The 15,070-nt window shown below is 34.1% G+C and overlaps 1 protein-coding gene across 2 annotated transcripts; it reads left to right on the plus strand.

Moving 5' to 3' along the window:
- Positions 1 to 1,128: 1,128 nt before the first annotated feature.
- On the plus strand, positions 1,129 to 8,136 carry LOC110415089 (agamous-like MADS-box protein MADS4). 2 transcript variants are annotated; one of them, XM_021426708.1, is made up of 8 exons: positions 1,129 to 1,770; positions 4,814 to 4,892; positions 6,324 to 6,391; positions 6,509 to 6,608; positions 7,113 to 7,154; positions 7,250 to 7,291; positions 7,483 to 7,619; positions 7,766 to 8,136. In XM_021426708.1, the coding sequence occupies exons 1-8, from the start codon at positions 1,586 to 1,588 to the stop codon at positions 7,839 to 7,841; spliced, it is 729 nt and encodes a 242-aa protein (XP_021282383.1). In that variant the 5' UTR covers positions 1,129 to 1,585; the 3' UTR covers positions 7,842 to 8,136. The 2 variants fall into 2 exon arrangements, with proteins under 2 accessions (XP_021282383.1, XP_021282293.1); XM_021426618.2 differs by having other exon boundaries at positions 1,131 to 1,770; positions 7,468 to 7,619.
- Positions 8,137 to 15,070: the final 6,934 nt, after the last annotated feature.

Genomic DNA, 15,070 nt, shown 5'->3' on the forward strand with positions numbered 1-15,070 from the left:
TTTCAAGATCAATTGAATGATTTTAATGAGAAACAACTACAACTTATAGGTCTAAGATATAAAAAAAATTCCCAAATTGAATGCAAACTTTGACATATTTCATACGACCTTGAGTTGTATCATACCACTAATCGATTTTAAGATCAGGTTTCCGAACTCAAGTTGACATCTACCATGCTACTCTGAGTTTAAAGAGTTGTTAACATAATTATAACAATTGTATAAATCAGTGTGATTTTATTAGATTACTATATAGGTAACTTACTCTTTCCTAAATCATTGAAGTCCCTCTTGTATGTGTAGACTTCTTCTAAAATTAAAAAAAAAAAGAAAAACAAAATAAGAGAATTTTCTTTTGCTTACTATTAAAATTATAAAAAAAAAATGGTCCAACCAAAATTTCTTATTTCATGCAAAATGTATGGATGGGATGAAGACAATCCGAAAGCTGCATTTAGCAAGCTTCTCCCGTTATCCCTTAAAACCACTCTCAAGTCCCACCTTGCGACTCAAAACAAATTTCCTCTTTTCTGCATTACTTATCCCACTCATTATAATTTGCTTTGGTCCTAATCATGCAATTCTTGTTATTATCAAAGATTTGACTCAACAACTCAAGTAATATCAAAGGAGCATGGATAGGTCTTGGTATACAGGACCCAGGTAAACTTATTATAGTAAAATCAAGGTTTTTTTTATTTATTTATTTTTAAAAAGAAAAACATAACTTCTTTTTTATCTTACCTTTATTTTCATATTTGTTATATGATGGCATGTTAAAAGTTATTACTAGCTTAAGTATTTGACTCACATATCTTGGGTTCTACTATTTTACTACGTAGCTAGGTAATGTTAAAAGGAGATAACGCGTTGAATTTCTTTGCAGACAGAGATTCGGACATGGAAACTGAGCCACCCGTGAAGGGTAGTTCGGTAAATTGAGGGGAACATACGAAGGTTCACCTTCTTAAGGTTAGGTCACATGATTGCCCGAACCCGAAAATGGTCAGGTGGATTATCAGAAGTCTCTCCACTTCTCCTGTCGACACGTAGCACTGTCTCTCCCTCTTAGCATTTATTGGTTAAGGTTTCCAACATCTTCCTCTTTCGCTCCCCTTATTAATTTATTTCATCTTTTTCTTTTTCACCCTCCCATGTCCACCGTTGGATCACCCATCCAGCGGCTGACGTTAAGTACAGCTACGAAATTAGGACCACAGGATATGAATAAACTGGTTTTTGCTACGTATGAGTTTAGGCTGTCCTATCATTTGTTAGTGTGTTAAACAAAGCAAAAGATTTCAAGCAGAAGTAGCGAGTACTTTTTTATATTATTTATTATTTTAATTTCCATAATTAAATTAGAAATGGTGTTATTATATGATCTGGGATTCTAATGAAGTTGTTAGCCAAGACCATCTAAAGAACTGAGAGTATAAATAGAGAAAGGGCTATTAAAGGTGAGCAGGAGACAGAAGGAGGTATCCTTGTGCTTGGTTTTGGCTTATTGGAACGGAGGAGAAGAGTTTTGGTTGATTTGTTGGAGTTAGAGGGAAGGGTAAGAAAGGAGGAAGGAGAGAAACAAATGGGGAGAGGTAGGGTTGAGTTGAAGAGGATTGAAAACAAGATCAACAGGCAAGTAACTTTTGCTAAGAGAAGGAATGGACTTTTGAAGAAAGCCTACGAGCTTTCCGTTCTTTGTGATGCGGAGGTTGCTCTCATCATCTTCTCCAATAGAGGAAAGCTGTACGAGTTTTGCAGCAGTTCAAGGTATCACCAAAACAACTAAAGCTTTTTTGTACCCTCTCTCAAAAGCGAAATAAAAGAGAAAAATTTATATAGTATCACACTTCAGAAAACACAAAGGAAAAAAATTTTTTTTTCTCCATAAAACAAAGCTCTCTCTCTCTCTTTCTCTCTTATCCGTACTTCTCTTTTCTCTTTCCCTGAAAATACTTTAATTTTTCTTCTTCTTCTTCTTCTTCGTTTTCCTATTTGCTTGTTTTGAATTCTGACTTTAGATCTTGAGGGGTTGAGGAGCTGGATTTTTGCTGTTTTGAGTGATTGTATTGAAGCTTTCTAAGAAATTTTGAGAAAAGAGTAAAAACATAAAGTCGTGTTTCACCTTTGCCGTTTTGGTGAATGTCTCGGCGTTTATAGCAGGGCCTGAGTGATTTTGCTGTTCCTATTGATGTTAGATCTACAACTTTAAATCCATTATAAAATATCACTGTTATATTGACTATAATTTCATGTTTTTGTTAATATTATTATTATTTTTGGGTTTTCCCGAAGCCCTTTCTTGCCTTTCCTGTTTTCGTTTCATCATCTCAGTTTTTTTTCCGTTTTTTCTTCTTTTTTTTTTTGCTTAAATCCTTTATGCTTTCAAAGCTATATCTGTGATCTAACCTTCTTTCAACTTCAAAACATAGTTTCCTAACCAAAACAAAACAACTTTAACATACAGTTTTCTTCTAAAATTGAAGAAGCTCAGAGATCTGTTGCGTATTTGCTATGGAGTTCAGGAATGAGTGCTTTCTATTTTTTGTTCCTCAAAGATTAAAAAAAAAAAAAGAAGAAGAAAAGCTTTGTTTCTCTTAACCTGAATAAAGGGTTTTCTACTTTTGTTCTTATCTTGCTTTTCTCTCGTTCAAGCTTTGATTAGATCTTTTGTCTTGCCATTTTTGTTCTTAATCACTATAAATCATGGTTATTTTTCGGTTAAACCAACCAAGTCTTTTGGATGAAAAGATTTTAATCTTCTTTTTGCAACTTGTACTCAATGAGTTTGATCTGCTTGAAAGTTTCCACCATCTTCCATCTTTGATAAGCTGCTGGTTTCTGAGCTTTAGGGTTTTTATCCATTTTTAACCTTTCTTCTAATCCTTTGCATACGTCCAAAGGTACAAGTATTTTTCTTTATACATAAATGGGGTTTTCGTTAAAGCTTGATCTGCCGGATCAGGTAATTACATTTTGTTCCTTTGGAATATTGTAAATTTCGTATTGAGCAATTTGTGGGTGTTTTAATTGTGAAAGTATTTTTGAAAGAAAATAGACAAAAAACCAATGGAGAAGTAGGGGCTTAATGGTGTCTTGTGCAGTATCAGATGTTACTAATCAATCAAGCAAGGCGAATAAGACATTGTACAGAGTCCTTTCTTTCTATTCTTCAGACGAGTCTTTTCTTTGATACAAGGAACGTCCTTCTTCCCAGAGGATCTTGTTACCTCTCTCTCTCTCTCTTTCCTGTATGCATGCCTCTCTCTTTCCCTCCCTCTCTCACAAGTATTTTCATTCAGTTGAAGTCGATGGAGACATCTCCACAGATCCGTCCGAGTTCTAGGGTTTTGATTTTCCCAATCCCAGGTTAGGGTTTCAACTCTTAAAGGTTTAAAAACCTCTCTCACTCTCTCATCAAATACAGCCCACTTCCCTTCAGATCTAAATTTTTTGGGAAACTGATATGTTTTTCCGACTTACTTTTTTAAGTTTAAAAACTGGTTTACCATTCATCTGTCTGTACGTCCATTGCTTGTCCTAATTCCTCTTGTCACTAATTTTAATTTTAGTTAAATAATTATTCCATTTATTGTTTTATTTATACTATATTAATACAGTATAAATGTGCTAATTAATTTTCATTCCATCATATATATATATATATATATATATGTATATAGCATAGTTTAACTCATGTATGTTTGAAGAGCGCCACTTGGGATGAGGGCCTTTTTTTTAATTTTTTATTTTTGAAAAAAGGTTCAAAGGAATATACCCAACATTGTTGAAAAATGAAAACCAACTAATTTAGTGTACCAAAAAATTAAGGCCCCAACTAATTGATTGTATTCATTTTTGGCTTCCTTTAATACATATCAACTTCTATCATTCAGAATTTCAGCCTTATACTTCATGATCATTTTATGAAGATTTTAGTTAGCTGCTTCCCCAATTGCCAGGACTGAATATGACAGTTAGTTTTGCAATCTTTTTTTACAAAAAAAAAAAAAGAAAAGAAAAAGAAAAAGCATATCAACTTAGCCAAATTCAAAATGATGAGCATTTCTCTTTTATAGCAGTATTTAATTGATATATTTTCCTCTCCAATGCCCTTTCAAAATGGCAAGATTTCTACTTTCCCATCAATTATCCTCAATCTTCCTCATTTGATACTGTCATGGTAGATCTTGAAGATCCTCAAGAGCTGATATTTTGAGCTTTGGTTTTATATTTTTCTCATTTTAATGTCCTTGTGTTCTTTAACAGCATTTTGAATATCTCTTATTCCTAAATTGATAGAATAACTCAATTATGCTATGCTCCACAAACACGATAATATATGAATTTATGATGATTATGCTTTGCCCTAAGTATAGGATGACTGTGTAAAGCTTTTGGAAAATTTTTGATATACTTTGCTTATTAGCTTTTTCCTTTATTCTGTTCCATGGATGCTTATGATTTGACAAAGAGTTGTATGATTGTTTTTTATTTATCTTTGCAATAGTTTGTTGCACCTTTCAATCACTCAACGGTTTAAATTGATGGAACTTAAGTGTCAACATAAGTCCTAGGAATAACCTACTTAAGATCCTTGATGGCATCTTTCATTGTGAAAAACCAGTCAACATATGATTATCAAATCAATCACCAAAATGCATCCAGAAACTGTTAAAATATTGTGCACAATCATTCTATGTGCTTTCTTGTATTCTGAGATCCATTATTGTTAATTCAATATTAATGTTCCTGTTACTATGTTTACAAATGGCTTGCAATCCTTCTAACTAAAATTTACCTTGATGAATAGCATGATCAAAACTTTGGAGAGGTACCAAAAGTGCAACTATGGAGCTCCAGAGACAAATGTGTCAACTAGGGAGGCTCTGGTAATGATAAACTCTGCAGCTTATTTTTGCATAAACTGCCTCCTTCCTTTTTGTTCTTTAGAGTTTACACTGCTTCTCTATATGACATAAAGTAACCTTGACCTGGCAACAATTCGCGTCCAATTTATGGACATAATTATTTTTATTATTATTACCCTTTGCCTGGGGCTGGGAGGGTGTAGTTTTGAACTAAATATGTACTTCTCTTAGGATATCCTCTCATCTATGTCTAAAAGTATTCACGTTACTCTTTGCTATCTAAGAAATAATCGTTTCAATCTTAGGAATGGAGACATGTAGTTAGAAATAAATATTTTATTATAAATATATTAAACAAAACCTACACGTGCACGCACACGCACACACACACATTTATTACAACTGAGGCCAATTAAGATCTTTTCCTATTTTTTGCTATAGATTGTTTGTAATTACGTTATACCCATTAATGATGGTATCTTTCCTATATTTTGTTGGTAAAAAATTAGCCAATAAAACAAATGACCAGGCTGTACACCCTCATTTAACACTAATCAATCAATATATGGAAAGGAGAAAGAAAGAAAGCATTAAACAAAGAAGATGCAATGTGAGAATGCATACTGAGAGAAACCTTGGGTGTCCTTAAAGTCCTCTTAATGATAAAATTTGGAAGAGAGTCAAATAACCCCATATTTCCGTTAAGAGTTAAGTTTATTACCACTGTCTACAAGTTAAATAATGCTACCAAAGGCTACCGTTTGTTAACTTTTGGCAATTTATGCAGAACCCTTCAGCTATCTGTTAAATTAAAATTGAAATTTAGCTAAACTAAACTGCATTGACAATTGATTAAGTTCAGTTGGGCAATGATACCACATGTCATCCTCATTAGGAAACACAAAAAAATAGGCGTCATCATTTTTTGTCCAATTCTTGGTCTAATAAGCTCCATAAGTCCATACACTGGAAGAAGCACTGTTTGCTCGCGTGTTTGTGAGTATGTTTAACAATTTAGTTTGTTGAAGAAGTTGAGTTTTTATTAGAATTAGAAATATAAAAGAAGAGAGTAATTTGTCCATGTCGGCCTATGCTAAAATTTGCTGTAATCTGTAGTTTATAAGGCAGAAGAAAGTGCCATCTAACTTTGCATTCAGAAGCATGCTACTCTAAAATTGTATTAATGTTAAATAAAGTTACTGTACAAGTTAATGGAAGCAATGCCAGAATTGGTAGAGACAAATGAAGATGCTCTATATTATGGTGCATTCATTGGATGAGTATAATAAACTTGATCATAAGCAACAATAAATTAATTCAATACATGCAGATTACGAGATAATGTTGAACTTGGATAAGAACGCTGTCAAATATTATTGGTACAGTTTTATGACAACTCAAATTAAATTTTTCTGTATGCATGTATGTAATATTTTCATGCTGTCCCTATAGGAGTTAAGCAGTCAGCAGGAGTATCTGAAGCTTAAAGCTCGCTATGAAGCCCTACAAAGGTCTCAAAGGTGAGTCAGCAGCTACTGAAAATTTGAAATGACCACTACTATTGGTAAATTTATGCTTGCCACGAAAAGGCTGTATGTATGGACATGATTAATTATTTCCTTGACATATTTCTTTAGGAATTTACTAGGAGAAGATCTGGGCCCTTTAAGCAGCAAAGAGCTTGAGTCTCTTGAGAGGCAGCTCGATTCATCATTGAAGCAGATTAGATCAACGCGGGTACTTTTACTCCATTACTTACATCGTCGTCACATAGGAAATCCTTGCCTTTTTCTTTTAAAAGAAACGAGAAACTGCATTTATATATTGAAGCCATGCATTTGGAACAGTAGTGAAATAGGCAGCATGTCGCGTCCCAACCCAACTAATGGTGGGAAAAGAGCAATCCTAACACAGATAACATGTTAGATAGCACATGCATGCTTAGATAAATCAAAACAATACTAGTACATATATACATATATATATATATATATATATCGTGAAGAGCAGTTTCAGTGTTTTATACAAATGTTGTTTGTTCTTGTTTGCACAGCATTTACTGAGGCTTTTTTGGTTTCTGAGTTGTGTAAAAATGTTACGAGAAAGAACAAGAAACTGTAAAATATAATCTCCTCCACCGAGAGTAAAGGAGACACTGTAAATTTGCTATTTTCTACATGTTCTTTTCTTCCCTTTTATTTATGTTGTATTAACTCACTACACTCTAATATTCGGTTGTAGACCCAATACATGCTGGATCAGCTCACTGATCTCCAACGGAAGGTAAGCAAATATCTGAATTAAGCTTCATAAGTATAGAAGGCAGCTTCTTGTTTCTCTCACCAATGCGATATTCTTGGTTGGCTTTTATAATGCAGGAACATCTACTTAATGAAGCCAATAAGACCCTAAAACAAAGGGTAGGTTACTATTACAACTTTTCTGGGTACCAAATCAATCAGGAAGGGAATTTTAATTCCCTTCAGTTGCCAACCTTAACCCTTTCCGTTCACTCTTAACTCGACTATATACATATATATATATATATTTTATTGAGACAACCAAGAGATCCAAGATCATATTCAATGACTTGTAGGCTGGTGCACTGCAGTTGGTGGAAGGCTACCATGTAAATTCACTCCAACTGAATCCGAATGCAGAAGATGTGGGCTATGGGCGACAACCTGCTCAGCCTCAGGGTGATGGCTTTTTTCATCCCTTGGAGTGTGAGCCAACATTACAAATTGGGTACGGCCTCCTGAATTTTCTTGAAATTTTCTAGTGATAAAAAATTTAAACATTTATTTAGAATGATACTGAAAAGGAAAAGCTAGGAAATCAATGATATGATTTTGAAACGGAAAAAACTACAATCTGCCTTACTACTGTGACAGATATCAGCCTGATCCAATATCAGTGGTCAACGCGGGGCCAAGTGTGAATAATTACATCACTGGATGGCTACCATGATAAAGAAGGAAGCATGGGCGAATGATGCATGCATGGTATGCATTCCCTCATAAGAGTCAGCAATCACATTTTATCATCTGTTGTATGTTATCTTGATGAAGCAAAACATGTGGATTGATATTATGACTTAATTTGTGTCTTAATTAGGATGCACTGTAAGTAACGCCTGTGTGAGCGCTCAAGCACTGCGCATCTTTATTTCAGCACTTTTTATTTGTTTGAAATAATTGTTAATTTTCTGCTTTGGTTTGCATCAATAAATTAGCTCATGCATCCACTTTGGAGTTTGGAAGTAGACCCCTTTTCCATGTATGAAAATTTTATGTAGCATAATTTTCTAAGTCAACATGTCCTCCGTGTTAATTGCCAATTAAGGCCAATAATCCTGCACTGAACCAAGTGCAGGGGACTGGGTGGGACCTGCTTGCTTTCAGCCCTGGACCAGGGTTCACAAGAGTAACGCCGTCACGCAAGTTTTGGGTACGCCCTAATTTTAAGCCTAACCAGATACGGGCAAGGGCAATGCATACTCGTGGATTTATTTTATTTTATTTTATTCTATCATATCATAATTCAAGCACGTGAGATAAATGTAATATCAACCTATCTTTCTTATAATTAAAAAACACTTAGCTAGTAGTTAAGAAAGCATGAGGCCTTAATCTTTCGGAGCAATTCGGGAGATAGAGTACTGAGGAGTGGCGGGATGATGATTGGCCGGTGGTGGAAGAGGGAGCGGAATAGGAGAAACGAGAGTAGATATAGCTGGGGACGGCCTATCGGCCCCTAACAATTAAGACAATTAATGAAGTGCATCTAATTGAATATTGCAGTGTACAAAATAAAAAACTTGGAATTAAGGTGAAGCACATTTTCAAACAGAGGTTTGAATATAATAATTTTTTGGATAAGTGCTAGAATTAGTTTCAATGTATATATTGGTACCATTTTGCTATGTTTGGATCGCCACTTGTTATACAAATACTGGAGAATGAAACTCCAAACAATTTTGCCTGTGTTTGGATCCAGTAGAATCCACTCAAGGCTCAAGCAATGTTTAAACATTTTGGAATTACATTTTCTTCCTAATTTTATGCCCTTTTTTAGGACAAAATTTGGCTTCCCAATTCTCAATTCTCCACTCACTAGTAGCTGTCTTTTCTTACGTATTAACCTCCAATCTTTAATTTAACTTATATTTGTCATTATTATAACTATTATTAGTGCTGCTAAATATAAATAGTAAATGATATCCCTTAAAACTATTTTAAAATTACTTAATATTTATTTTATTGGTATTATTTATTTAGATTAAATTAATTTATCCTAATTGAAACCAAGTATAAGATTAAAAACCCCTATTTCTTTGCAGCTATTCAAGGGAATATTGTCTAGCAACCCATTGGGTTTTTTGGTTGCAAATATATTAAGCATCAAGTTGAGACATTAGGGTGATCTCCTTGCAATGAATTTCAACATAAGTCTAGCACATTGGTGTTTCTTGAGTTAGATATTCAAACGATTCTCCATTTTTTTTTTAGTAAAATGAATTAATCATCTCCCTACTTTTGCTTGGACATAGATTTCTTCAACAACAACTTTTTTTTAAGTTTATTTTCATTAAAAATTAGTGATATGATTATGACATTAAAGTTACTCGACAATATTTAACAATTAGATCATATGTATACATATTTTTCTTCCATAAGAAAAGATTACATCCATATTTCAAAATTTTCAAATCCTTTTATAAATTTTGAGAGAAACCATTCTTCATGTCTAATAAATTTAATCCATGCACTATCTCGTGGAACACCCTTATAGGTTGATGTGAACTTTGATGTGTATGTTTCTGAATTCGAGGAATGCTTCTATGGATAGAGAGATGGTCATGAAAAGTATGAGTATGCAAAAGCTTAATTGATGTTGTGCATATGCTTGACACATGAAAGATATAATGCATTTGTTTGGCACTAAGATGAGTATGATATGTATGCAAATTATGCTAGGTTAAAGTGATATGCTATGTGACATACAACATGAATGAGAAATTGGTGTGCATGATGAATTTTTGTGTTGATTTTAAGTGGAATATGAATTATTTGAGGTTGTAGAAGAGATTTAGGATGAATTTAAACTTCAAATGGATCAATTTTTATGAATTTGGACTTAAGGAGTCGATCTTAGTGCATGAAGGATTGATCTTGTGAAGCAAAGAGCAAGAGGGGCAAGTACATTGGCCTAGGATCGACTTTAGAGCCTTTGTAGTCAATCCTAAGTAAGGAAATGGGAGGACTGGTAAGAAATCTAGTCCAAGATCTACTAAATAGCTCCCATACTAGATCCGAGGCTACTAGATCAGCCCAATTCAGGCTTAAAAGCCCCAAAACCAAATTTTTTTCATTATTTTCTCTTTACACCTTCATTCTTTACCTATTTTCTCTCAACTCTTACATCCTTCAAACCCACTAGATTCCCTTAATAAATCAAGGATTTTGAGTGTTGGACGTAAGAGTTTTTACCTTTTAAAGGCTTAGTAAGTGATTTTCACTTTCTCTCTCTAAAAAAAATTCCAAACCCTAGCTTTCAAGAATAATTTTTAAAGCTATGTAGAGTGGATTGGAGTGGATTAAAGCTTGAAAATGCTTCTAGAGGTAAGATTAAGTGTTTTTGTTGATTGATTTCCAATTTGAACTATTGATAACTTCGATTTAATTTGATTAAGCTTTTAAGGAAAATTGCCTTCTTGAGTTGATTGCAGATTTAGGGTAAATAATTGTGCAATCTAGCCCTAAGGTATGGGTTTAGCTCATTATTGGAGGATTTGAGCTTATATATTAGATTGCTAAGAATTTGTTTAATTTTAGAAAAGCTAGCATTTTTCAAAAACGAGAATTTAATTAGTTTTATGATGTTTTGACATGCTTAAGGGAAGATTGAGCAATTTTGGCACATTGGTGAGCTGAAACACAGTTGGAGGCAAAGAATCAACATTGGGCTATGAGTACCTTTAATTTGTCACTATAAGTTGGTAAATTAAATGCATGTGATACATAACTTATGAAAAGTGCACTGCATTGGTACTATATTATGAATGTAAGCTTAGTTGAACATGTCTAGGCTAAAGAACTATGTATATATATATGTGAATGTGATTGCCTAGATGGGTGTGCCTAGGCTAGTATATTGTTAATGTGCATGTTAGCGTATGTGTTTGCCTATGAATGCCATTAGCAAGCATGAGTTGTTAATCATCTAGGTGATGTATGATTTTAATGGCTATGGGGTATGTTGTGACTAAATCAGTGTGATGGTGATATCATGATGAGGTGTTAGATCGCCCATTATTGATGGAATATTGACACATGATTCATTGTGATAGTATTCATGTATATGCGGCTATTAAGCTATGATTAAATTAAACTGAGATTGTTGATGTGTATGTAGCTAGTGAGCCATGATTATTAAGGCACTTAGACTTGAATGAGCTTATTGACGAATGAATCTTAATAAATATGATTGCTACTATGTTGTGGACATATGGATGAGATAAAGGCATGATGGCCTTATTGTGAAATTGTGTTCCATTCAAAGAATGAATTTCGGACGTTGATTGGAATTGAGAATGAGTGGATCCCATTACCTTGTGACTATGTGTCAGCATGCAGGGATGGTGGTAAGTCGTGGTTTAGTCTCGCCTATAATTTTCGCCTACAATGCTGTGATACCGTCTTTCAAGAGCTTACTTCAGACGATGCCATAGAGAGGAGATTACTCTAGGCGATGTCAACTGCCAGGAGATTACTCCAATCTATGATATGATTCTCCGTTGGCTGCTTTGACGTTGGATGTGATTTGATTTTTTGCTCATTGCTTCAACATGCATGTGACTTATGCTCCGCCAGCTGCTTCAATGCTAGGTGTGATTTGTTTCTCCTTCGACTAGCCACTGTGCATGATTTGACTATGGCCAAGGGATGACCACTTGTTGACTTAATATGTATGTGATGTGAGATAACTTGAGAAAGGCTTAATTAAATAAATGCAGCATGAATCAATGCAATACCCTGTCAACTAGAGTCTGCTGTGGAGAATGATCTGACCGACTATGTTTGGCTTCAAGAGTAAGTTTAATGATGTGAGTGATGATTTTTGAAGATCTTGAAGATGATGATATGCCCCCATATTGGAGACTTAAGGATAACGATATGCCCTATATTTGAAGATATTTGTTAGATCATGTAGATGCACTAAGAGTGCAATGTCTATTATATGTTTAGTGTAAATATATAATCTTGATTTTGTGCATCACTCATTAAGTATTATAGTATTCACCCATTTTTGTACCATGTGCAAATAAAAAGTCACTGAACGGAGCGTGGCGAGGGCTGTCTATTAATAGGTCAATTTTGGCATCTGATAGGTCCCCCCATTTTGGTCACTCCACTGGGTCAAGTCCACATTAGCTTTCGCACTCTAAATTTTAAGTTTAGAAGAAATGTATTTTGGATATTGTAGGCACTAAATGCCATTTAATATTGTGTATTAAGAGTTGTTATGTATAAACCTATCTTGAATGGTCAATGTATGGCCTTGTGGATATTTGTATAAACTATGTGCCAAGAATAACGTATTATGCTAAACTTAAATATTATTTATGAATATTTGGTTAGGAAATCCCTTGGTTATGTGTTATTTGATTTTTGAATCCTAAGGCTTGCTCGAGTCTCGTGGGCTTTGCTTGCTAGGCTTGTGCATTGGTCATGAACCCCCGGTTTGAATCATGACATCTCAATATAATAGTTTTAATTTCTCTACTCCAATTTTAATGAATTTAATCATTGTCAGAAATGGTTGAATGATGCAGAGGTGGCTCAAGAAAAGTGGTGAAAATATTAAGGCATATTCTTAATGAAGGTAAAAATATTTCAATATACATATATATATATATATACACACAGCGCTTGGTTTAATTTTTTTTGAATAGTATCAAGATTTTATTAAAATAGGGGTGAAGAATATTTCACCACCTTGAAGCAAGGTCAACTGTACAAAAATCTTAAGGCGAAATAAAGGTTCGAATGGTATATTTGACATTTATCGATATACTCGAATCAAACTTTTGTCCTATCAAAATGAAAAATCACCTTGCAGAAACAATGCAAACCCCTTAAAGTAAAAAGATGGAAGAAATAAAAGTTATCAAACTAAAAAATAACCCCTTGAAATCAAATCAGAGGGGTAAAGAACATTTTAAATTCTTCAACTCGACCTTAAGATCTTTATCAATAGTAAACGTAAGAGAACAGAAAAAAGGTTCCTAGCATCCAAATAAAGGACTAGCTTAACTTCATCAAAGCTTTTCAGTTTGCAAAAACAATAAATCCCACTTCATCCTTGCAAGTCCTATTAGCCCATAAAATTAAAACACATAAAGGATGTCAGAGTCAAAGTTCACCACATTTTTGGTGAAGGTATCAACCTCCTGATTAGCATCACGCATAACATGTTTTATCTCTTAAGGCCCCAATTGTTCTTCAATTCTTTTGATTTGTATCAACTATTTTTTCAACCTCTAAGGCACCAAAGCATGATTTTTAACCCAATTAACAATGCCGATCTTGATGATTAGATGATGATTGTCTTTCCATCTTGAAGCAGAGTAAATTAGCAAAGCTTCTTTCACTACCATAATTTCAGCCTTGGAAGAGTTGACTGTACCTATCAATTTAAAGAAACTGATCTTAAGGTCCACTACTTCATTCCTCATAATGCCTTCAATTCCTGCTAGACTTGGACAACCTTTTGCTGACCCATCGACATTAAATTTCATGCACCCTTATTTTGGTACTACCCATTTGATTCCTTTCTTTATTTGTTTGTTTCTTTTTGACATAGCTACCAGTAGTAAACTGACCCATATTCCTTTGGCCATTTTGCATTGGGACATGCTATAATTCTAAACTTGATGATCTCCCAACATTGCTTGACATCCCATTTTTTCCCAAAAGACCACATCATTTTTGCTTTTTCAAATTGTCTAAACAATTGCATAGTAAGTAAGTTTCTGTAACTTGACATTGTGATTACCCATGTAACAATCATTCCAAGACACAAAGAAATCCTTGATTGACCTTGGGGAGATCTAATGATAATGAAATAGGTTACACCGCATTTCCCATATCTTCCATGTTTTGATGCACCTAGAGAAAAGATGATAACATGTTTCTTTCTATAAATTACATAGAGCATAGAGATTAGAGTTTTATGGAGCATCCCTCTAGCTCTTAGTTTAGCTTTAACACCAATTTCCTCATGCAAAGTTACCAAACAAAGGCTTTTGTTTGAAACAGAGCCGTACCTGCCCAAACATCCTTCTAAATATAATTATTGTCTTTTGCATTATTGAGGATCAGTCGATAAAAAGATTTCATCGAGTACCTTCCATTAACTTTACATTTCCATACAAGATTATCCTTCATTTCCTTGCTAAGCTGAACCTCTTTTGAAATGTCACCTAGAGCATTTCATTGACACATCTCCTAATCAAATAAACTCTTCTGTAGTGAAATATCCCATACCCACACATTTCTTAACCATTTTCCAAAATCAACGACTCTACCATTTTTATTGACTGATAGTGCATAAATTCAAGGAAAGAGTTTAGCGAGATGAAGACCTTTAATCCATTCGTCTATCTAGAAGTGCAGGTTTTCCCCATTACCTGTCACAAAACTGAGATTAAAAGTGTCCTGCAAGAAGAAATTGTTAGTAGGAAAAAGTAGACTAATAATTTTTCCAAAAGGTAGAGAAATTCCTATTCATTCTTGTGTTTGGCATAAAGATGGATCGATCATTGCTTGTCTTTTCTACAATCACCTCCCTCCAAAAACTTCCTCTTTTGTTACCATACCTCTAAATTCATTTGTTGAGAAGGGCTCTATTTTGAATTCCAATATCGACAATTCCAATACTTTCACACGCCTTGTGCTTGTTCACCACCTCCCATTTGACATAGTGCACTCTCTTTTTCTCTTTAGTGTCACCTTAAAGAAATATTCACTGCAATTTCTCAAGTCTATTTTTCACACCACTTGGCAGAGAAAAAAAGGACATGAAATATATGGGAAGGCTTGTTAAGACAGATCTTAATAAGGTTATTTGACTTCTTAGAGACAAAATTATTTACTTCCAACTCGACAATTTGCTCTCAACCTTTTCAATAATTG

This window comes from Theobroma umbraticum, unplaced genomic scaffold, assembly GCF_002168275.2.
Source record: "Theobroma umbraticum cultivar Fairchild unplaced genomic scaffold, ASM216827v3 scaffold_30.0, whole genome shotgun sequence".
Taxonomy (NCBI): domain Eukaryota; kingdom Viridiplantae; phylum Streptophyta; class Magnoliopsida; order Malvales; family Malvaceae; genus Theobroma; species Theobroma umbraticum.

What these genes read in the sequence shown, in the direction of transcription:
- LOC110415089 (XM_021426618.2), top strand. Translation starts at nt 1,586, where the DNA reads ATGGGGAGAGGTAGGGTTGAGTTGAAGAGGATTGAAAACAAGATCAAC. An exon ending in TGTCAACTAGGGAGGCTCTG is followed by an intron (nt 4,893 to 6,323) that starts GTAATGATAAAC and finishes CTGTCCCTATAG; the next exon opens with GAGTTAAGCAGTCAGCAGGA. An exon ending in ATAAGACCCTAAAACAAAGG is followed by an intron (nt 7,292 to 7,467) that starts GTAGGTTACTAT and finishes AATGACTTGTAG; the next exon opens with GCTGGTGCACTGCAGTTGGT.